Source organism: Aquarana catesbeiana, linkage group LG06 (genome assembly GCF_042186555.1).
Source record: "Aquarana catesbeiana isolate 2022-GZ linkage group LG06, ASM4218655v1, whole genome shotgun sequence".
Lineage (NCBI taxonomy): Eukaryota > Metazoa > Chordata > Amphibia > Anura > Ranidae > Aquarana > Aquarana catesbeiana.
Window position 1 is genome coordinate 378,401,278 of NC_133329.1, and position 24,726 is coordinate 378,426,003.

The following is a 24,726-nucleotide window of genomic DNA, read 5'->3' on the forward strand; positions in this document are numbered from 1 at the left end:
CAAAAATTTCTGATGGCTGTCCTGCCTGTAAGTGTTACTAAACTACAGCAGAATCTAAATGATGTCTCTTCCCATTTGTGCTAGTAGGGATGATTGGGGCGTATATGTCCTAGGAGAAGAAATGTGGGGGTGGGGGGGGTTGTGCTAGGAGGGGGGGGGGGATTGTGCTGGGAGGGGCTGGAGAGGATGTATACTCAAAGGGGAAATTTTAAGGAGTAGAGTGATTGTGCTAGGAAAAGTGTTTTTTTTTTGGGGGGGGGGGATTTGAAGAGAGAGAAAGAGGATTTGAGCTGGGAGGGGAGATTTCAGAAGGGGTGGCAGATATTTCCTGGGAGGAGGGGCAATTTATGCTTAAGGGGTAGGCATGCTGACACATCATTTTTTTACATCTTGGGCGGGGAAGCACAGTTTGGACTCTAGATGACCTTGTCTGGGCACTGGGGGATTTGCTGTATCTGAATTTGGGGGGACATCATGCCATTTATTTTGTTTGTTTTTTTTTGCATTGGGATATGCCTTAAAATTCATACCAGATCAAGGGAACCGCACGCTGTTTTTTTCTTTTTTTTTTTTTTTTAAACTATCCCGGCCACTTTATTTACATAGCTGGGGTTTCCGACCAATAAATGAATGGGGCCTGTTAAGCCACTGGTTAAAGGACAATGCAAGTGCTGACACCCATCACTTCCCTAATAACAATTGACTGTAAAAGAAGGAAAAAACAGCTACAATATATAATATACAGCCCCTGCCAAATGGGCTCAAAGTCTACCCAAACAAGCAGAGTTTGGTGCAAACTAGGAGCTTTAATACCAGTGATGCCTTGAAATAGGACTTGGCTAAGGTTTGTTTGTATAGACTTGTAATGTTGTCAGTGTAGATAAGGTTTTAGAGAGATTTTTTTTTTCTAATTAAGTCACCCCATGTTGTGAAAGTGGTTGTAAAGGCACAAGGTTTTTTACCTTTGTGCATTGGCTCCCACTGCTGTGAATCATAACCAGTGAGCCAATCAGGAGACGGAAGGGGCAGGGACGAGCCATAGCTCTATGTGTGAATGTACACACACACAGTTGCTTGGGGGCCCCTCATAGCAAGCTGCTTGCTGTTTGGGCACCCGGAAGGAGGGAGGGACCAAGAGCACCGGCAAGAAACCTGTGAAGAGAAGGATCTGAGCTGCTCTGTGCAAAACCACTGCACAGAGCGGATAAGTATAACATGTTTGTTATTAAAAAAGAAAAAAAAAAGAAAAAAAGACAAGGCTTTAATATCACTTGAACAGTCATAAGGCACAATTCACTAAGTTTTGACACAAGTGTTGTTTGCTGTAACAGTAGTTATTCAATTTATTTGACTGTTATTTTCAGTTACTATTACTAAAATCTAAATTGCTAAAATCTGAATCTAAATCTAATCTCATTGTCACCATGCAATAAAAAAAGTCTACGGCCTGATTCACACCTGAGTGTTTTGTAGCTTGATGCTCAAATCTACAAAACTCTCAACAAACAAAATGCCATGTATTTATATGGTGGACATTCACATATGAGCACTCAGGCGCCTGTCATGAGTGATGCTTTAAAAACCACATGAGTTTAATTTTGAGACATACACTATATTGTCAAAAGTATTAGGACACCTGCCTTTACACGAACATCAACGTTAATGGCATCCCAGTCTTAGTCTGTAGGTTTCAGTATTGAGCTGGCCCACCCTTTGCAGCTATAACAGCTTCAACTCTTCTGGGAAGGCTGTCCACAAGGTTTAGGAGTGTGTCTATGGGAATGTTTGACCATTCTTCCAGAAGTGCATTTGTGAGGTCAGACACTGATATTGGAGGAGAAGGCCTGGCTCGCAGTCGCCGCTCTAATTTATCCCAAAGGTGTTCTATCGCATTGAGGTCAGGACTCTGTGCAGCCCAGTCAAGTTCCTCCACCCCAAACTCTCTCATCCATGTCTTTATGGACCTGAAAGAACTGGTCTCTCTCTATTGCTTTTTGTTGGCCAAAAAAACATCGAAAGCTTCAATATACGTGTAAATTACTGACATATACTTGTTTGCGTGCATAAAAATGCAGAGATTGCCTGAAAATCATTAAGCTCAAGTGTGAATACAGTCTGATCTGGGAAAAAAAAATGCTCTCTGAACCAATAGAACTACCCTATGGGTCATATGCCAGTCAAGCTGATGCAAAGGTGGGAGTGGGGAACAGACACACTACATGTTCACCGCCAATGATTTTAAAGGCAAATTTGCATATTAGCAGCCGTTCCACCTTCAGAAAGCTATTATGAGTTCATATTCATAAACAGCTCTGTCTTTAGATACTAGTACAATTTTGCATAGACCAGAGTACAGCGTTGATGCTGTGGGCATGCCTAGTGTAAAACTATGAAAATTGAGTTGAACCCTTCACCCAGCATCCAGAATTTCTGAAAATGGCTGTTTTACTGACTGATCTGCATGTTGTTATTTGGAGAGATTCAGTGGATCTGGCACAAAAGGCCAATTTCTTCAACAGGTTGTCTGAACTTCGGACTTTGATAAATTGAAATATTTTTTCATAGCTTATGATAGGAGTTGAGTTTCGGACCCCCTGTGGTGCAAATGAGTCCATCGCTGACAGCACGGATAATCACCTGTCTGTCGAAATCAAGTGAAGGTTATGGACTTACAATCGTCTTTTCTAGCTGACATTGGTTTAAGGTTATTGGTGTCCTGTGGTGACAGCTGATGGATGCCGAGCTCCGCAATTCACATATTGAAAATACTAGAGCTGTCACATCTGTCAAAGAATGAAAGACATATACTTTGGCAGGTTGATTTTTTAATAGGGAGTCTGTTCCCTTTTTTAAATAAGTTAAGCCATTCATTTACATGGATATACGTTATTGGACTTCTGCAATATTTTAAATAGTCAGTCTTAAATTATTGCAAAACTGTGTAGGCTTACTTATGAAAGTTGTATAAATGCTTCTTTGGTTAGATTTACATATTTTGTCTGAGTATGACTCTTCAGCCTAAATGTTAGGGGTTAGAGGTCAACTGAGGTTTGACACCTGCTGCACTGTCAACTGCTTGACCTCAGCCACAACTAGTGTCAGAAGGTACCACCTTATAGTTAAGGAGAACCCAGACAACTACAAGGCAATGTCATGCACACTCAGAGATTAGAACAGTGTGTGAGTCCAAACAGCTGACATGGTAATTAGTGTCTAACTTCAGGTGAGCTCTGACCCCAGACATTGCAGCTGGCAAAATAGATGACATGGTAAGAAGTGTCAGACTCCACATGAGCTCTGACTTCACACTTTGCAGCTGACCAAACAGTTGACATGGTAATAAGTGTCAGATTTCAGGTGGTCTCTAACCCCAGACTTTGCAGTTGGCCAAAGAGTTAAGATAGTAATGAGTGTAATACTTCAGGTGAACTTTGACCTCAGACTTTGCAGCCAGCCAAACAGTTGACATGGTAATGAGCGTGAGACTTTAGTGAGCTCTGAACCTAGACTTTGCAGCTGGCCAAACAGCTGACATGGTAATGCGTGTCAAACTTCAGGCGAGCTCTACCCCAGACTTTGCAGTTGGCAAAACAGTTGACATGGTGAAGACTGTCAGACTTTAGCTGAACCTTGACCCAAGACTTTGAAGCCAGGCAAACAATTGGCGTGTTAAGAAGTGTCAGACTTCAGGTGAACTTTGACCCAAGTTTTCGCCCCCCATCTTTGGATCAGAGAACCCCTTTAGGCCTTTAATCAAGCTATACCTCAGCTATATAGACGATCTATTGATCTTCATGAAGGATGGGTTTACACATCATGATTCCTTCCTTGTGTTCCCGAACTCTAACAATAAAAATCTGTCGTTTAAAGGACAGGGGGATAAAAAAGGATCTGTTATCTAGATGTAAAATTGATCGGTAAAGAATCGGGTGTTGCTACTTCCCTTTACAGAAAGCCTTTATTGGGTAAAACCCTCCTTCTTGCCATCCAAAACACACAATCAAAGGGAAACTCGTTGGGCAATTCTTGAGAGTCTGACGGGTTTGTAGTAGCGATACCACTTTCGAATAGAAGGCTTCTGCTTTATATCAACGCTTTATAGAGAGAGGTTACCCGAGATGGATGCTTGATAGAGCGTTGTTTATTGCAAGGGGGAAGAGGAGAATAGACCTATTATCCTAAATGAACCCCAGCAAGGCTAGTAACCCAAATAGAACTAAGGAGTAGGACCATAGACTCACCATTACTACCCATTATAGCACAGAATTTGACTCCATTAGGAATATTATTCTTAAACGTTTACCGATTTTATGTATGGAGGAGATCTTAAAGGAGGGTGTAAATGTAAAAAGGTAATGAGTAAGCACGGTGTAGCTGTGTGAAAAGCATTCACCTCTGTTCCGGCCATCGCACTTGTGGTGTGTGCCATGTACCTTTTATGGAATATTCAATAAATGGATTTCTATTCCGTTGGTGTGCAGCCAATTTCTTTCATTCAACTTTGACCCAACACTTTGCAACCTGGCAAACAGCTGACATAGTAATGAGTGTCAGACTTCAGGTGATCTCCGACCCCAGTCTTTGCAGCCAAAAAGTGGAAATAAGTAAACCTAAACAAAGGGATTAATATAAATATTAATATACAGCAAATATTTCTTATGTAAGCCTGCACAATTATATTTAGAAACAATTTTCAGATTCTTGCATGAACCTATTAACCACTTCCAACCGGGAGGATGTCCATGGATGTCCTCAGGTTTTAGTGGTTATACTGTGATGATGCCTGCACCTACAGGCATCATCCCGGTATCTATCTTTTCATCCGGCGATTCCCTTTTAGGCAGAAGTGATCCGAGTGGCTAAATAGTGGTACATCCGAGTGGTACATTAACTGTTTGCTGTCCACCCCATAGCAGTTTTACTGCTATAGGGCGGCAGCTGTGGGCTGGATCACGTATATATATGTGATCTGGCTCTTCTGCTTCACTCCTGCTGTGATTATACACAGCAGAGCTGATCAGCAAGTACCGCAGCACCCTCCGATCATTCCTTACACAGGCAGAATGGCAGTCTTCCTATGTAAAAGAGGCAGATCACCGTTCTTTCAATAGGGAAGGCATGGATCCTGTTTTCCTGCAAAGCAGGGACATGTATCCATGTCTTCCCTTAGTGGGGGCAACTCCCACAGTACGCTGAAACACAGGCTAGGCACACAGTTAACCCTTTGATCATCCCTGATGTTAACCCCTCCCTAGCCAGTGTCATTAGTACAGTGACGGTGCATATTTTTAGCACTGATTACTGTATTTGTGTAACTGGCTCCCAAAAAGTGTCAAAAGTGTCAATTAGTGTCAGAATGTCCATCACAGTATCACAGTCCCGGTATAAGTCTCTTTTCCAACATATTTGTGTAAGCCACTCGGGCTGTATGGGAATGTAGCGAGTGATACGTGCCCCGGGAGTTGCACATTAACTCAGAGCCTGCTGTGTGATGGTGAATGTCAGTCTCAGCCTGGACCCTCACCAGGCCATGCTCCCAACACCTTTCACCCCGCCCACCAAGGCTTACTCATGGGGATGGCTTATGGCAATAAGTCGCTGTTCACCACCATCACTAGTAAAAAAAATTAAAATAAATAAAAATATTCCATAGTTTGTAGACGCTATCACTTTTGTGCAAACCAATTAATATATTATTGAGATTTTTTAACCAAAAATATGTAGCAGAATACATATTGACCTAAATTAGTGAAGAAATTAGATTTTCAATTTTTTTATTAAATATGTTTTATAGCAGAAAATAAAAAATATTGTTTTTTTTCAAAATTGTCAGACTTTTTTTGTTATCACGCAAAAAAAAAAAAAAAACGCAGAGGTGATCAAATACCACCAAAAGAAAGCTCGATTTGTGAGGAAAAAAATGCACATACATTTTCTGTGTGTACAGCGTTGCATGACCGCGCAATTGTCAGTTAACCACTTACAGAATGGAAGATTTTCTCCCTTAATGACCAGGCCATTTTCTGCGATACGGTACCACATCGCTTTAACTAACAATTGTGCGTTTGTGCGACGTTGTACTCAAACAAAATTGACGTCCTTTTTTCCCCACAAATAGAGCTTTCTTTTGGTGGTATTTGATCACCTCTGCGGTTTTTATTTCTTGCACTATAAACAAAAAAAGAGCGACAATTTTTTTAAAAAAACAATATTTTTTACTTTTTGCTATAATAAATATCCTAAAAAAATTTAAAAAAAGCAATTTCTTCACCAGTTTAGGCCAATATGTATTCTTCTACATATTTTTGGTAAAAATATTGCAATAAGCGTATATTGATTGGTTTATGCAAAAGTTATAGCGTCTACAAAATAGGGGATAGTTTTACTGCATTTTTTTTTTTTTTTACACTTTTGGCATTTTATGGGGACCATTGACATTTATACAGCGATCAGTGCTATAAAAATGCACTGATTACTGTGTAAATGACACTGGCAGGGAAGGGGTTAACACTAGGGAGCGATCAAGAGGTTAAATGTGTTCCCTGGGAGGTGTTTCTAACTAGGGGGGAGGTGATTCTCTCCTCCCCTGTCAGAACGAGGATCTGTCTGTTTACATTGACAGATCCTGGTTCTGGCTCTCTTTCCCGTGATCGTGGGTGGCCGTCGGACATTGCGGCTGCAGGCCACGTTGGGGGTGGGGTGGGACTCTCTCCCTGTCAGAATGGGGATCTGTCTGTTTACATTGACAGATACTGGTCCTGGCTCTCTTTCTGATCGCAGGTGGTCGGCCAAGTGCATCGTGTCCCCCGCCGTGCAGCACGCGCGTGTGCCTGCTATGGCTAATAAAGGAGCCAACGTACAGCTATGGCAATTCGCGGGAATGAGCCGACCTGCCGCCGTATAATGGTCGGCAAGTGGTTAAAGTAACACAGTGCCATATCGCAAAAAATGGATTGGTCAGAAACGGGGGTAAATCTCTTGGAGGTCAGATGTTCAACAATGCACTGTATCTGATGCACCATAGCCAAGCTCCATGTTTTAACCTCAATACCAGCATGTTTCCAAAAAAATGTACATATATATGAGATCACCTTGGAGTGTCTACTTTCCAAAAAGGGGTCATTTTGAAGATGCTTGTACTGCGTTATTAAATATGCTTTATAAGAGAAGGTAAGCCACAGTGTTTTGTTTTGTTTTTTTTTCAAAATGTTTGGCCCAAAAGAAAGTACTATTTGCCTCTGAAAATGATATAAAAGTAATTTGAGTACATTTTTGCATGAAAACTTGTCTGGTAATGAAGGGGTATATCGAGGGTGGTACTGGACTGCTGACCTCTATATGTAGATGCATGAAATTGTTACAATACCCAGAGTTCACCTTTATGTTTCCCTTATGTTTTCAGTTCTCTACACATCAGAGCGTCTGGTTTTCAGCTCCGCATCAACTCAGTTCTGCTTGAAGTTTTCTGCTTCATTTTTTGTAAACTTTCAAAAGAATGTTTTGTTTTCTGAAAAAAAAAATTGTGGTAGGCTATAAGTTGATCCACCAGAATTTATTTCAGATAAACCCATTATTAGGAAGGATGTCGGCTTTAACTTTCCCAACACATAGTTCCCCACTGCGGTGTGGTACAAATCTTACAGAATACAAACAGCTTGTGTTTTATTATTAAGAGCCGGAGTTCACTGGATTTTCACTAGATCAAAGGAAATATTCCTTCAGAACACAAAAGTATAACAAATGCAATTTGCTGCACCGCGGTCTTGGACGGAGTGGCTGAGTGCACAGAGCTGTGCATAACGTAGCAGCTGGCAAGTGACCCACTGTGACCTGAAATACACTTTTCTCTCGCCAAATTGCTTCAGTTTGAATAATTATTTTAATTTCCTGTAAAATATACATATATCCTGAAGTAACTCCTTTTATGTGTTTTCTTTTTTCTCTAGGCCTTGTTGTTGACCATTTCGGACAGCGTTTGTACTGGGCAGACTTTGAACTGTCCGTTATTGGTACCGTGAAACTTGATGGTTCTGATTCAGTAATGGTGGTCACTAATAAACAAGGTATGTGAAAGTAGAATTATTCTGAACCCCCATTTTTGGTATAATTGCTATGAATGGTATGAATCAACTCAGTAGATGACATAAAAAAGGACTGGGTGTGTTTTCATTGAAGGGCAAGTATGATTGAGGCATGAAGAAGAGGCGGTGTTGGCCAATGTTTTATTTTATTTACAGTGAAAAAGTATTCACACCCCTTTGAAATTTTCCACATTTTGTCATGTTACAACCAAAAATGTAAATGTATTTTATTGGGATTTTATGTGATAGACCAACACAAAGTGGCACATAATTGTGAAATGGAAGGAAAATGATAAATGATTTTCAAAATTTTTTTACAAATAAATATGTGAAAAGTGTGGGGTACATTTGTATTCAGCCCCCCGGAGTCAATACTTTGTAGAACCACCTTTCACTACAATTACAGCTGCAAGTCTTTTTGGAGATGTCTCTACCAGCTTTGCACATCTAGAGAGTGACATTTTTGCTCATTCTTTTTTGCAAATGTAGCGCTGGTAGATTTGCGATCTACCATATGTTAGGTAAATTTAGTAACTTGTTCGTTAGGAAGGTTAAGTTTGCCTCTGTTCCAGCTTGGCTGACGTTGTGTGTGTTTCCATACTGACCGGAGGGTGTCGCTGTTATCACTGGTCAGTGTTGGAAAGGCAACGTGTCGAATCGTATGGATGCTCTTCTGTCCCGGAGACAACTCGGTGGAGGTGGTCCTCCGAGATGCATTCTGGGCGAGGGTATTTATGGGACAGACGCCATATTAGGGGTTCGTTTTTACAGCCACCTGCTGGCCCTCCTGGCCGACACGTAAACGTTAGAGAGCAATCTAGTGGTCCTCCGTTCCGGAGGCCCACGCCGCTGCGGCGCAGGGGTGGACCCAGAAGCTTGTCTGGGGTCTACCACAGCAGCCGAGGAATGGTCCTGAGCTGTCTATCCCAAGTGAAGAAGCTGGACAACCGAGGAGATCCCAGGGGAGGACCCGTCATGGAAGGATCACGCAGCGTGCTGGTCTGGAGAGGGGCCTGGTGACTCGGTTGGAGGACGTATCCTAAAAGTAACTATACAGCATAGTGTTGCCGGGTTGGCTTAAAGGTTCAAGCACTGTGACTGACATTCATTGCAGAAAGACCAATACATCCTGGCAGAGGATCGTACAGGTTTATCCCAAACAAGTCTGTGGCAGAGACTTTTGTTCATGCTACGTACTGGCTGCTAGGCAAGTGAGAGAGGCCTATCCAGGCATGCAAAGAGTGTGTCCCACGAGGGGAGCGCATTCTATTGTAATATCCAAATTCTACCAGGACATTTGCCAAGAATCTTACAAGAAGATATTTGAGTTTCTTCTGCAGTTTCCCTTCTGCCTCTTTCCTGCTATTTCCTTAGTAAATCATTTAATAAAGCATTGAAAACGTACTCAAGTGTTGGTGCGTGTATCGTCCAGAGGTAAACTCAACGGAACCCTAGACCCGGTTCCGGTGAAACAGGGGGAAGGAGAGTGAAGGTAACAAGCCCGCTTAAACCAGTAGCTCCACCGAGAGTTATTGCCACACAAAATAGCTCAAACTCTGTCAGATTGGATGGAGAGCGTCTGTGAACAGCAATTTTCAAGTCTTGCCACAGATTCTCAATTGGATTTAGGTCTGGACTTTGACTGGGCCATTCTAACACATCAATATGCTTTGATCTAAACCATTCTATAGACTGTGCACGTAAAGGTTTGCTTTGCAAAAAATACCCAATCACATGCAGCGAAAATTTAAAAAACAGCATTTTTGCTTGCACGATTGGATGATGGAAGTCAACAGAGTCTCTGCTCATTTACTAAGCTCTGGAGCAACTGCTCTTGCATAGTGCAACTGCAGTCTCTTTGCCTTTAGTAAATGAACCCCAATTGGGTCAGTTTTTTTCATTCACCCCCTGCTTGCACAAACAAAAAATGACCCACGTATGGTCAGCTTAAAGTGATACTAAAGTCTTGGTTTTTTTTGTTTGTTTTTTTAAATGACAAACATGTTATACTGCTCTATCTACCTGCTCTGTGTAATGGTTTTGCACAGAGCAGCCCAGTTCCTCCTCTTCTTGGGACCCTCTTCAGTGCTCCTTGACCCTGCCTCTTGTTGAGTGCCCCCATAGCAAGCAGCTTTCCGAGCCACAGCTCCCTGTGCTCCCTGTGTCCATTCACACATGGAGCCGTGGCCCGGCTCCACCCCCTCTCTCTCCTCATTGGCGCACTGAATTTGATTGACAGCAGCGGGAGCCAATAGCGCTTTGCTGCTGTCTCAGCCAATGGGGAGGGAGAGTCTCTTGTGCAACATTGCTGGATCTAGATGGGGCTCAGGTAAGTATTATGGAGGCTGAGGGGAGGCTGCTGCACACAGAAGGCTTTTCATCTTAATGCATAGAATGCATTAATATGAGAAAAAAACTTTCTGCCTCTACAACCACTTTAAAGTGGTTGTAAAGGCAGAAGGTTTTTTTATCTTATCTATGCATTAAGATAAAAAGCCTTCTGTGTGCAGAAGCCCCCCTCATCCCCCCTAATACCTACCTGAGGTTCCTCTCTGTCCAGCATTGTCCATGAGTGTCGCAGCCGTCTGAGATTCAGAAGTGGTGCCATTGGCTTCTGCCAATCAGGGGAGAGAGGGGGTGGGGCCAGGACTCTGTGTCTGAATGGACACACGGAGCTGTGACTCTGCTTGGGTGCCCTCATAGCAAGCTGCTTGCTGTGGGGGCACTAAATAGGAGGGAGGGGCCAGGATCACAGAAGAGGGACCCGAGAAGAGGAGGATTTTGGCTGCTCTGTGCAAATCCACTGCAACAGAGCAGGTAAGTATAACATATTTGTTATTTTTATAGGGGAAAAAAGAGACTTTACAATCACTATAAGGATCATTTTTTCCCTCAAGCCACACTTGTATGTAAAGAGTCATTGCAAACTAAAAATGAATGCCTTGTACAAACTTGTTCAATAAAGCTGATGCTGATATAACAAATATGTCGCTTTTTGAACCGGTGGGTATTTCCACGCATTTGCTGTAATTAAAAGCACTTGCTATAACTTTTTTTTTTTTGGTCCTTTAAAACTAAACTTGTAACACTTTGGGGTTGATTTACTAAAGGCAACTCCACTTTGAACTACGAGTGCATTTGGAAGTGCAGTCACTTTAGATCCGAGGGGAAGATCTGAAATGAGGGGAAGCCATGCTGATTTTATCATCCAATCATGTGCAAGCTAAAATGCTATTTTTTATTTTCCTTGCATGTCCTCCTCAGATCTACAGCGACTGCACTTCCAAGTTCACTTGTAGTGCAAAGTGGATTTGCCTTTAGTAAATAAATCCCTATGTTTTGCCTTTTTTTTGCTGGACTAAGTTTTGAGCAGAGATGTAAAAAGTGTAAACCTTGGAGGTCTGGCTGTGTGATGCCTGTGGTGATTATGGGGGACATAAAACAAAATGGACTGACAGCTGAGTTGTAAAACATTTTAACAAACATCCTCATGCATCACCCACTGGTCAAAGCCCCGTCGGATTTTATGTTCTTAATAAACAGCCTAGTGGCTGACTTTATATGCCTTTCTCTCCCACAGGACTGATGTACCCTCACAGAATAGACATATTTGAGGATTACATTTATGGAGCTGGTCTTAAAAATGGTGCATTTAGAATACAGAAGTCTGGCAACGGCACCATGGAGTTTTTAAACTTGAGCGTGGAGAAAGCAAAAAGCGTCCTAATCGCGCATCATTACAAACAGCCACACAGTAAGTCTAGTTCCGATTATATGGCTGTTATAAGAAAATAAAGGGCAAAATGATAATAGATGTGTGTGTTTTGTCTGTATTGTATAAAGGAAATATTGGCTCAGTTTGTCTTGTAACATAATAACTAATCAAATGTTCCGTTTCTTTTAGCCAAACTGCACTGAAAGAAGCTAATTGGCCACTGTGGGCAGCACACATAATTCTTCCCTCATTCACTAATGATATAGAGCAGGGGTGTCAAACTCAATTTCATTACAGGGCACACCAGCATTGGATGCCTTCAAAGGGCCAGTTGTATCTGTAAGACTATGGGGTTGATTTACTAAAGGCAACTAGATTGTTCATTTTGCAAAGTGCAGTTGTCCTCTGCAAGGTGCAGTTGCCTCAGAGCTTAGTGAATGAGGTAAAGCTTCACTGTGCAAAGAGTACCCAATCACGTGCAAAGAAAATAAAAAAACAGCATTTTTGCTTCCACATGATTGGATGATGGAAGTCAGCAGAGCTTTTAGCTCATTAACTAAGCTCTGGAGAAACTGCACAGTCTATTTGCCTTTAGTAAATCAACCCCTATGTGTTCAGAGCAACCCACAGGGAAGAAAGAATTCGATCCCCTGCTGATTTTGTACGTCTGCTCACTGACAAAGAAATGATCAGTCTATAATTTTAATGGTAGGTTTATTTTAACAGTGAGAGACAGATCCCCCAGAAAATATGTGGAGGGAGCTAAAGGTTCGAGTTACCAAATATCAGCCTTGAAATCTTAACGACTTGGAGAGGATCTGCAAAGAGGAATGGGACAAAATCCCTCCTGAGATGTGTGCAAACCTGGTGGCCAACTACAAGAAACGTCTTACCTCTGTGATTGCCAACAAGGGTTTTACCACCAAGTACTAAGTCATGTTTTGTGAAGGGGTCAAATACTTATTTCACTCAATAAAATGCAAATCAATTTATAACTTTTTTGAAATACATTTTCTGGATATTTTTGTTGTTATTCTGTCTCTCACTGTTAAAATAAACCTACTATTAAAATTATAGACTGATCGTTTTTCTTCCGTGGGCAAACCTACAAAATCAACAGGGGATCAAATACTTTTTTCCCTCACTGTACATCAGATGTCAATATCCCCCCACCCAGGGCCGCTATCAAGGGGGACAGCTGATACAAATGTAGTGGACCCAGGTGTCCCAAGGGGCCCGGCCACCCTGTAAAGCCAGGAGAAGTCAGGGACAGGTGATATTGAGGCCGTGTTGTGCGCTACAGAAACAAACTCGGCAGCTTCAGCTGCTGCTCTGTATCATTGAGCTCACACATTAAGCTCATTACTGCCACCTCTGGCTACTATCTCCATGGGTGGCCCTCATGTGTGCCGCTTGTACTGTATTATGTACTGTGATCAGCTGCCACTCCTCTGTGTCTCAGCAACATGTGTCGGCTTTGTGGAAACAAGAGCTGGGACTAGGTAGAAAGAGCTTCTTTACAAGTGAGGGCTGTATGGTAAATGGAGGGGGGCTGTTTGTGTACAGGGAGGTGTCAAAGCTGTGTGTGTTTACAAATGTGGGGGGCTGACATATATACAGGTGTGAGGGGGGGCATGAGTTCATACAGGAGTGAGGGGGCATGAGTTCATACAGGAGTGAGGGGGGGGCTGAGTGCGTACAGGTGTGAGGGGGGCTGAGTGCGTTCAGGACTGAGGGAGGCTAAATGCGTACAGGAGAGAGGGGGGCTGAGTGCGTACAGGTGTGAGGGGGGCTGAGTGTGTATAGAAGTGAGGGGGCTGAGTGCGTAGAGGTGTGAGGGGGCTGAGTGTGTACAGGTGTGAGAGGGGATGAGTGTGTATAGGTGTGAGAGGAGATGAGTGTGTATAGGTGTGAGGGGGGATGAGTGTGTATAGGTGTGAGGGGGGCTGAGTGCGTACCGGTGTGACTAGGCTGAGTACATACAGGTGTACGGGGGATTAGTGCGTACAGGTGTGAGGGAGGCTAAGTGCGCACAGGTGTGAGGGGAGCTGAATGCGTACAGAAGTGAGGGGGGCTGAGTGCGTACAGGTGTGAGGGGGCTGAGTACATACAGGTGTAGGGGGATTAGTGCGTACAGGTGTGAGGGGGCTAAGTGCATACAGGTGTGAGGGGGCTGAGTACATACAGGTGTAGGGGGTTTAGTGTATACAGAAGTGAGGGGGGCTGAGTGCATACAGGTTTGAGGGGGTCTGAGTGCGTACAGAAGTGAGGGGGTCTGAATGCGTACAGGTGTAAGGTGGGCTGAGTGCATACAGGTGTGACGGGGGCTGAGTGCATTCAGGAGTGAGGGGGGGCTGAGTGCATACAGGTGTGAGGGGGGCTGAGTGCATACAGTCATAAGGGGTGTTGAGTGGGTACAGGTGTAAGGAGGGCTGAGTGTGTACAGGTGTGGGGGGACTGAGTGTGTACAGGTCTGAGGGAGCTAAGTGCATACAGGTGTTGGTGGTCAGGCTGGGGGGCCCAGGCCTAAAGCTGCATAAGGTGCCCAAAAATTTCTGATGGCTGCCCTGCCCCCACCATCAGAAGTCAAGAGTCCCCCACCTTCCCTTACATCACAGTGTACCCCTGTTACCTTGAGTTGCTGCCGGGATGAAGTTGGGGCAGAGCTGGAAAGCACAATGTGCAGGGTCTTCATGAGCACTGGAGTCAACTGCAAGAGTTTGCTGAATGCAGAGACCAGGGTAGGTAGAGACAAGGGGGTCCTGTGGCTGCACAAAGAGGCACAAGATCTGTAAGAAGGGTTCTGTCCTCGACTGCTGAGATGGTGGGGGGGTGTGAGGGTTAATATCAGAGAAAAAATCCTCTAAATGCAGGATCTGGCAGAGGAGTTCTGTTCTCCTCTCTGCTGCCGACTGCTGAGACAAGGTGGGGATGGAGATGAGGGGGGTGCCGCAGCTGCCTTGCTGGCTGGAATCGGACCACAAAATTTTTGTTTTCTGACTTCCTGTTTGCTTCCTCCTGACAGTGCCCAACCCTTGTTTGGATATCAAATGTGAGTTCATCTGTCTGTTGAATCCCACTAGTGCTTCCTGTGTGTGTCCAGAAGGAAAAGTTCTAGTGAACGGAACATGTACAGATCAGAACTATGCAGGTAAGCAAAGATTAAATTTGATTCCATCCATGGACTGTAATCTTTGATAATTTTGTTTTGCTATTGTTAGATTAAAAGCTGGATTCCAGTCAGTTAAAATACATATTTGGAAGCTGTTGTCCTTGAGCTTTTGCTGTTTGGACATTCGTCTGAACACCAGACGTTCTTGTTTAGTAGTTTACTACTACTGGTATTTCTACTGTTACTATACATGACAGCTCCCTTTCTGTCAATGGTTGTTGATGAAGCGGCAAATGCTGGCATCCGCCATATCCTTAGCAACCCGTTTTGTCACCAAGCACCATTCTTTTACTGATCAGGAACTCTCAGCCATGTAAACAAAAGGGGCGGGGATAGCACTGATATCACTAACCAAATATGGTCACATGGCCATATTTGGGCAATGACATTGACTAAATACTAAATATTGCCATGGATAAGGGTCTGTTTGTATTTTGCTGCCCCCCAACAAATAGATTTATTCTTTTTTTGCTTTGGTATATTGTTCCCCAGTGTAGTGCCATGTCCCCGTGACATTTGTTTTACAAACCCTAGCCTATTATCCTAGAAAATGGTCATTACTGGTTTTTAACTTCCATCTCCCATTGACTTCAGTGGGGTTTAGATTCGGCATCTGAACTTCAATAAAGTCTTCCGAACCTTTCTCGAACCAAACCCAGGTGCATTTGGCTCATCTCAACTTACCACTCCACAAAACAACCTGGTGACCTGATTTTTTTCTGCTGCAGTTAGGCAACAGAGCAAGGTCAACTTCTTGCCCCCAGCCTGTGACTGGGCAGTGAAGGAGCAGCAGCAGATTGATGATGTCATCTCTCTTCTCTTTCTCCCTCTGTTGTATAGGGAAATACTAGAGACCGAAATCAAGTTTATAGCTTTGTGCGCTGGTCCAAATCATTTGGTGGAGGGGGGATTATGGTGTGGGGTTGTTTTTTAGGGGCTGGATTTGGCCCCTTAGTTCCAGTGAACAGAACTCTTAAGGCGTCAGCATACCAGACATTTTGGGCAATTTCATGCTCCTAACTTTGTGGGAACAGTTTGGGGGTGGCCCCTTCCTGTTCTAACATGACTGTGCACCAGTACACAAACAAGGTGCATAAAAATATGGATGAGCGAGTTTGGGGTGGAGGAACTTGACTGGCCTGCACAGAGTCCTGACCTCAACCCAGTAGAGCACCTTTGGGGTGAGCGGAGACTGCGAGCCAGCCCTTCTCATCCAACATCTGTGCCTGACCTCACAAATGGTCTTCTGGAAGAATGGTCAAACATTCCCATAAACTTTGTGAACAGCCTTCCCAGAAGAGTTGAAGCTGTTATAGCTGCAAAGGGTGGGCCAACTCAATATTGAACCCTACAGACTAAGACTGGGATGCCATTAAAGTTCATGTGCGTGTAAAGGCAAGTGTCCCAATACTTTTAACAATGTAGTGTATATTTAATACAATGTATATAGAAAATATATATGTGGATGGGGATTTCACAGGCATCCAGTGAAATATTCATTGTCCCATATTATTACACATCTATTCAAAATTACAAAAACAAATATCAAAATAATACATGATGATAGCAACAGCTTGGGTATTCTCATATTCAAACATGTTTTGAGACACTCTCTCCAACTGCACCTCATTAATCCTTGCAACTTGCTGCACAACTTTGGACTTCCCAGCCTGCAACCTTTTTATGGTTGAACAGCTTCTATATCCGAGAAGAGTGGTGCATATGATCCTGTCAAGCAAGATGCCCCTGGACCTGCTGCATGGTTGTGGGTGGGCATTCCTTTAGTGCAATGTGTTTTGATCCCTTGGTTTCTTCTCTGTTCTCTTGAAGAGAGTGTCTTGAAATGTGTCAGAATATGAGAATACTGTACCCAAGCTGTTGCTATGATCACTTATCATTTTAACCACTTCAGCCCCGGAAGGATTTGCCCGCTGAAGGACCTGGCCATTTTTTGCAATACGGCACTGCGTCGCTTTAACTGATAATTGCACGGTTATGCAATGCTGTACCCAAACAAAATTGACGTCCTTTTTTTCCCACAAATAGAGCTTTCTTTTGGTGGTATTCGATCACCTCTGCGGTTTTTATTTTTTGCGCTATAAACAAAAAAGAGTGACAATTTAAAAAGAAAATAATATTTTTTACTTTTTTGCTATAATAAATATCACCCAAAATAAAAAAAAAAATGTCTTCATCAGTTTAGGTCGATATGTATTCTTCTACATATTTTTGGTAAAAAAAATCACAATAAGCATATATTGATTGGTTTGCGCAGAATTTATAGGGTCTACAAAATAGGGGATAGATTTATGCCATTTTTATTATTATTATTTTTTTTTTACTAGTAATGGCGGCAATCAGCGTTTTTTATCAGGACTGTGACATTGCAGCAGACTGACCGGCCAGTTTTGACACTTTTTTGGGACCACTGACATTTATACAGCGATCAGTGCTATAAAAATGCACTGATTACTGTGTAAATGTCACTGGCAGGGAAGGGGTTAACACTAGGGGACGATCAAGGGGTTAAATGTGTTCCCTCATGTGTGTTTCTAACTGTGGGAGGATGGGACTCACTGGAGGAGGAGACTGATCACTGTTCCTAATTACTAGAAACAGATGATCTGTCTCTCCTCCCCTGATAGAACCGGGATTTGTGTGTTTACACACATAGATCCCTGTTCTGGCCCTCGTGCCCGCGATCATGGGTGGCAAGCAGGCACTGTGACCACCGGTCACGTGCATCGGTCCCCCCGCCGTGAATTGGGTGCACGTGCTCTCCTGCTAAGCTTCTTAAAGGAGCCGATGTACCTATATTGCGGCTCACGCAGGACTGCCAACCTGCTACAGTATATGTACGTGAGCCAGTCGGGAAGTGGTTAATATGTGTTTATGTAATTTTTTTTAATAGATGTGTTATAATATGTGACAATAAAAATTTAATTTTTATGAATTAACAGTCTGGGTGCCTGTAAAATCCACATATATTTTTTTATACATTGATTTGAAAGGATGATAGCATTCCCAGGGGTGTGAAAAACTCAACTTTTGTTGTATATATTTAAAACAAATTTTAACTGAACTGAGGTTTTCTCTTAGAATTTTTTTTAAAGCTTGACGCCATTCTTTTTTTGTCACACCACAGATGACTTATGCAAACTGACTTGTGAAAACGGCGGCAGATGTATAATAAATGAGAAGGGCGCTCTAAGATGCCACTGCTGGCCCAGTTTCTCCGGAGAAAGATGCGAGATGAACCACTGCACTAATTACTGCTTGAACGGAGGGACATGTACTGCTTCTGCTTTGGGTAAATATTTGTAATTAAACACGACAATCTCCATAAACCTTGCACTATCCTGTTTACTTGTTGTCTTCCAATGTGCGTCCTGATTTCCCTTCTAATTATTAATCCACGTTTCCGCTAATCATTAATCCTAGTTAATAATAATTGCATTTTTCCCCTAGACCAACCATATGGAACAAACGTTTCAGATAAATTAAAAACTTGACATAACGTTGAAATGATCACCCCCCCCCCCCTTTTTTTTTAACTGGGATGAAAATAGAAATGTTAAAAATAGATTTGTCTAATGCCTGCGAAGCTTTGTGTATAATCCAACAATCTGCGGTCGTATCCCAGCCTCCAGATGCAAGCTGAGTGGGAATTACTTTTGAGAGAGTTCGATAACAGGTGGCGCAGAGTTTTTCCAGAGTCACGCAACAAGCCAGTGACAAATTATGACAGACGTATGAATCACAAACAGACAACGATGCCGCATCATGAATAATGCATTATTAATGCTACCAGCCGTGCTTCATGGTCCATGGGATTCAAGACTGTTTGGTGGAGCGAGTGATATGTCATGTGTTTTATTGTATGGGTGCTTGAGGACCCTGAAATTCCTTGTCAAGGCATGAAAGAATGACTTGACATCTGCGAGGAAGCATAAATAATCATTTTGTTGGGCGCTCTGGATTTGTAGCCATTGTCTAAGAAGGCATAGATCTTAGAAAAAGGTGTTGTCCGTTTGCAGGTAAATTATTGGAAACCATTCTGGGAAATGTGCCAGATTTAGGTAATAGCTCAACCTCTCAGCTGGTGAGACTTATCTTGTCCTTCAGAGCAAAAGAATGTCACCAGCACACCAAGGATCTCCAGAGTGGGTCCTAAGCTTTATTCAGCGATCACATCATTACAGCAGATTGCAACGTTTTGGAGCCATGCAGAGCCCCTTCATCAGGCATGTCCTGACTCTCCCACCACTCCATTAACCCAGTGTAGCCCCATTACATACCCAGTACTTTCATATATGGGGGAGCAATTGACTCTTTCTCTTTTCTTCCAAGTGATAGGAAGGACAAAAACAGAACATTCCATAGCTCAGCTCACCAACCAGTCTGCCAACTGGTCAAATTAATCTGTCCAACAGTCTGCGTTAAAAACAGGGGTTTAGTTAGCACACATGCAAATGCATGCATAAGCTGCAAGGCCTCTTCACGGCACCCTGTGTATGCTTGCAGTCCTAACGCTACTGAATTTATAAGCGTCTCAATAATGGAAGCACATGCATTAAATGGATAGATGAGGGGCAGATGGGCCTGGAGGCAGCCCAATCCCCCTTAAAGGAACAGGAGCACACTGGACACCCAGCAAGAGCACAATGCCAGCAAAGGTGTACAGTGTGTCCCGGACCATATTTACACCAGTACTAACAAATGGCTCCTGCCCCCACCTATAACTGGCCTTCGCAGCAAGGAGCACATCGAAGGGCTATCACATGAAAGACAAAAAACAGAACATTCTTCTCAACTCAGCAACCAGTCTGCCAACTGACCAAATTAACCTGTCCAACTGTCTGCGTTAAAAACAGGGGTTTAGTTAGCACGCAGACTGTTGGACAGGTTAATTTGGTCAGTTGGCAGACTGGTTAATGAGTTGAGCTATGGAATGTTCTGTTTTTGTCTTTCATGTGATAGCCCTTCCATGTGCTCCTTGCTGTCAAGGCCAGTTATAGGTGGGGGCAGGGGCCATTTGTTTGTTAATGCAGTGATAGGAGCCTAAATAGCAAAATACCTGGGTTGAATGTTGACGGAGGGTGATGGAGGAAAAGTCCTTCCAAGTTGAGGACCCCCCAGTGTTATCTTAAGGTGTTTACTAAGCTTTCCCAGCTCTTCTCATGGACTATAAAACATCTCCCCTTATATAATATAGATGAGGAGAGAGTAAGTTCTTTTGTGTTTGTTGTGGAGGTGAGAAGAGGGTGAGGTGTTCTGCTGTCCAGATCAGAAGCAAGCAGCAGCAGGGTGATAACCTTGCTCCTCCACGGATACAGTACACTGAGTGAGCGTTGTCACCCTAGGACAGGAAGTGTATTACAGGCCAGTTAACAGGTGGGGATAAAGGGAAAAAGCCAGAAAAAAGGAAACAAATTCAGCCGCCATATCACACAGGAACAGGAGCTGGACTGTCTTTCATTACATTATTGTAATATGCACTGATATTACATTATGTACATTGCACTGTTTAATTTCCTGTGTTTTAACATAAAAAAGAATTAAGCCTCCGTTTAGAAATATATCTATAAAATGCATCAAAACAACCTTCAGATCATGAAAACTAATTTCAGAAAAGTGTACAAAAACATTTTTCAAAAAGTGTCAACCCAAAGGCAGACATTTTGGAAATGTTTTCCTCTCTTCTCTTTAAAAAAAAAAAAAAAAAATTAAAAAAATTAAATGAAAATGAAAATGTGGCACTTTCAGAAATAAAGTATGCCCACCACTGTAACTGGAATACATTGTACATACACACTTCCAATTGTGACAACTGTCACTAGATAATCTGTTTACCATCAAAATTATTTCTACATCTCTAAATTAAACATTTACACATCCTGCATCGTGATTGATAAAAAGGACAGGCTACTCAATGGCAGTAATGAAAATCAATTTGTGTTTGTGAAAGTGAATAATTATGTTTACAAATGCCTCTGGCACCGGAATTTAAAGAGCCTGAAGGTGAACAAGATTATAAACATGTCAGCCACAATTTGCAAGTGATTAATCAGTAATAGGAGAATATACATGTAGTCTAGGGAAATGCAGGCATTGTCGACTGCTGTCTTGCTAAGAATATGGATGTTGCATCTGCTGCTTGAATGTGGCTCATGTTGTAGTTCTATTATAAACCTCATGTAGGTGGCTATGTATACCAGCTGTATATTGTTAAAGCTGAAGCTTGATCTGCTTATAATTCCCCCCCCACACACACACACACACACACACATATTGTCATCACTGAATCTCTTTGCTTCTCTATGCAATGCATTTAAATCATGACTGGTAGTAGGGGTGGTAGGGTGCAATACAGAACTTCCTGAAAGCATCACAGCTCCCTGCCTCAGTACTCCTCTCAAGAGCCCTCAAACATGATGCAAGCAGTAGGTTGGGTTTTGGAAGGGTTTATGCATTATCAAGTTGCCTTGATGAGAAGATATCAATCTGGAGGATTGGGAGTTCCTGGGCAGGCTCCATTTCCATGCAGACTACCATAGCTACCTCTAAGATGCTGAGCCTCTCATGATTAAAATAATTTAAAGCCAATGAGATCAAAGGTTCTGGGCATGGACAGTCAGCCTGGAGAGGAAAGAACTAGATGATGTTGGACCTCCTGCAGCTAATTAAATTAGCTAAATACTTTATTTGCATCTTCTTCTGGGTCATAGTTTCTTTTCAACCATGCATGGTCTTTCACAGCAATTTTTCCTGCCTAAATACTGTATATATTGTACAAAAATCATTATTTCTGATGACTGACAAGAAAAATTTTCAAGCTTGTCCCTTCAGATTTTTTCATCTGCACAGTCGGAATTGGTTATTGAAAGTTCTGTAAACACTATAAGAAAACAGAACAATCCTTCGGAATACAAACTTTTTTTTCCCAAATTTCTCATTGTGTGTACTAGGCTTAAGAAATGAGGCAGATGCTATCTAGCCTTCTGCAGCTTCTAATACGCAATGGGGTTTATTTACTAAAACTGGAGAGTGCAAAATTGTGTGCAGCTCTGCATAGAAACCAATCAGCTTCTTTTTTTTATCAAAGCTTAATTGAACAAGCTGAGGTTAGAAGCTGATTGGCTACCATGCACAGCTGCACCAGATTTTGCACTCTCCAGTTTTAGTAAATCAACCCCTATGTGTAAAAAGTGCATAGAAAACACTGCGCTACTACGTGAAAAACAAAAGGAAGCAGCTACATACAATCTGACAAAGACCATGAGTATATACATTAAAAAATGCAGCGCATAATATATGTGTAAGTGATGGAAAAAAGTGAATTATTTCAAATAAGTGTTTCAAAGAAAAAAATGATTAAAGAAACATCAGCCTGATGGCCTGTGCTGAACATAGAGTCAATAATAAATGAACAATAATGTCCCGCAACCCAGGAAGGTGAGTGGACTCTGAAGTTTGGTGGTGTTCAGATGGTTATCCCAAATTGAACTTTGTGAAAATCGGACCATAACAAAGGGATGAGGCAATGGTAGAAAGGATGGTATGTAGGAAAACTCTTACCAGATCCTGTAGATTCCCATGTCAGCGACAGGGAATCGCATTTGCGGTGTGCCACTCAGGGCATGGAAAGCGACATCTCCTCACTGGAATCCTCCAAGCTCGAATCTGCTTGGATCTCCGGGGGGCAACCAGGCAGGTGCTTACAGCAAAACCAGGATACAAATCAGGTAGGCAGAGACGTCACTTGTAAAGCTCAAGTAGACACTTGACTTATTGGGAGGATATGTGGAACGAAGAAATAGAGAAGAAATTAGAAATAAAAATACCCCCCTTTTTTACCTGCACTATGTGGAGGCATGTTTTTTCTTTCTACATATCCTCCCAATAAGTCAAGTGTCTACTTGAGCTTTACAAGTGACGTCTTTGCCTACCTGATTTGTATCCTGGTTTTGCTGTGAGCACCTGCCTGGTGGCCCCCGGAGATCCAAGCAGATTCGAGCCTGGAGGATTCCAGTGAGGAGATGTCGCTTTCCATGCCCTGAGTGGCACACCGCACATGCGATTCCCTGTCGCTTACATGGGAATCTATGGGATCTGGTAAGAGTTTTCCTACATACCATCCTTTCTACCATTGCCTCATCCCTTTGTTATGGTCCGATTTTCACAAAGTTCAATTTGGGATAACCATCTGAACACCACCAAACTTCGGAGTCCACTCACCTTCCTGGGTTGCGGGACATTATTGTTCATTTATTATTGACTCTATGTTCAGCACAGGCCATCAGGCTGATGTTTCTTTAATCATTTTTTTCTTTGAAACACTTATTTGAAATAATTCACTTTTTTCCATCACTTACACATATATTATGCGCTGCATTTTTTAATGTATACAACCTCAATGTGTGAAGCTTTCAGTGTGCAGTGAACTCAGAGTAAGCATTTTAAGAACAGGAGAGGAGCCTGTACAACTGTGCAAAATTACGGGTGGAGTTCAGGTTTAAACAGTCTTTACGACACTAAAATGCATGCCAAGCCAAAGCATTTTCTTTATGTTTTGAGTAGAGTAGGAAATGGTTAAGATGTGTGTTTTTTATTGATATCTGTGTCCCAGTGTGGACATCTCCCTTCACTTCCTGCCCTATAGGCACAACAAGTGAGAGGAAACCTCGGCAAAGAAGAAAACTCCTACTTAGGACTTTGTCACACTCTTGTCACCCAAGATATCCCCACTAGAAGATTTCCTCTTAGCTTTAGTTCTGGTGACAACCATATATGACATTCTTGGCAGGTGCCCAGGCAGGCAGGATTAGAGAGTTAGCACCAAGACCTGAAGAGGACTTTGCAGTAAAATGTAAGTTCCACCTACACTCTTTGGACCCTATCCATCTTCACAAATCATCTACAATTAGTAGAAGTAAAATGTACCTGTAAGAAAAAAAAATTGAATTTGTACTCAGCCCATCCCCATCTTCCACCCATGGCTACTAGGTAAGGATGACATTACACACCTGGCTAGATCCTGAGGAACACAGAGCTGCTGAAAATATCAGAAGATGCTCTTGCAATGGATTAGAGTTTCTTCTCATAAGATTTCACCTGTTTTACATTCACTGTGAGTCGGGGGTTAGGTAAGTATAAATATACTATTTACCTATTTTACAGGAACATTTTAATCCTACTAACAGTGGGTGATTTGTAAAAGGGGAGGGGGCCTGAGGAATTGAATCCCTTCCTGCCCTCTCCTGGTGGAACAGATTTCCCAATCATGTGATCACAGTAATTGGCTGTCACAGTCGTCACATGATCAAGAGATGGTCCAGCCAGCATGTTGACATTTCCAGTGAGTGATAACATTTTTTTTTTCTTATTTAGTATCCAATTGTCCCCATCAGTGCACATTTTAGAGTCAGTATGAAGTCTTTAAGGGGAGGTAGGCGTGAGAATGATTTGCCATCTCTATTCATTCTGTTTACTGTTATCTCTGAAAGTGAAAGAAAATTAAACATTTTGCATTGTCACCAAAACAGTAGTAGAGGGAAAACCTTCCAATGGGACCACTAGTTCTGGTGACTCTGGTATTTTCTCTTATTTCCTGTTTTGGCTATGGGACAGGAATTTAAAGACCCCCCTCCCACCCCATAGGACACACATGGCAAAAAATGCCTGAAAGGGGTTATAACTCTCCCTTACTCTCTGTAAAATGAAAAAAAAAAAAAAGGTTTTGCTTTTAGTTATGATTT

General features: G+C 42.5%; 1 protein-coding gene across 6 annotated transcripts in view; it reads left to right on the top strand.

The window, feature by feature from the left end:
* Positions 1–24,726, top strand: part of LRP1B (LDL receptor related protein 1B) — a 2,172,167-nt gene that overhangs the window by 2,044,469 nt on the left and 102,972 nt on the right. For all 6 annotated transcript variants that reach the window (XM_073634235.1, XM_073634238.1, XM_073634240.1 and 3 more), the window contains 4 exons: positions 7,947–8,063; positions 11,662–11,835; positions 14,822–14,947; positions 18,114–18,278. In XM_073634235.1, the coding sequence (XP_073490336.1) occupies positions 7,947–8,063; positions 11,662–11,835; positions 14,822–14,947; positions 18,114–18,278 (582 nt within the window). The remainder of the gene's footprint in view (positions 1–7,946; positions 8,064–11,661; positions 11,836–14,821; positions 14,948–18,113; positions 18,279–24,726) is intronic.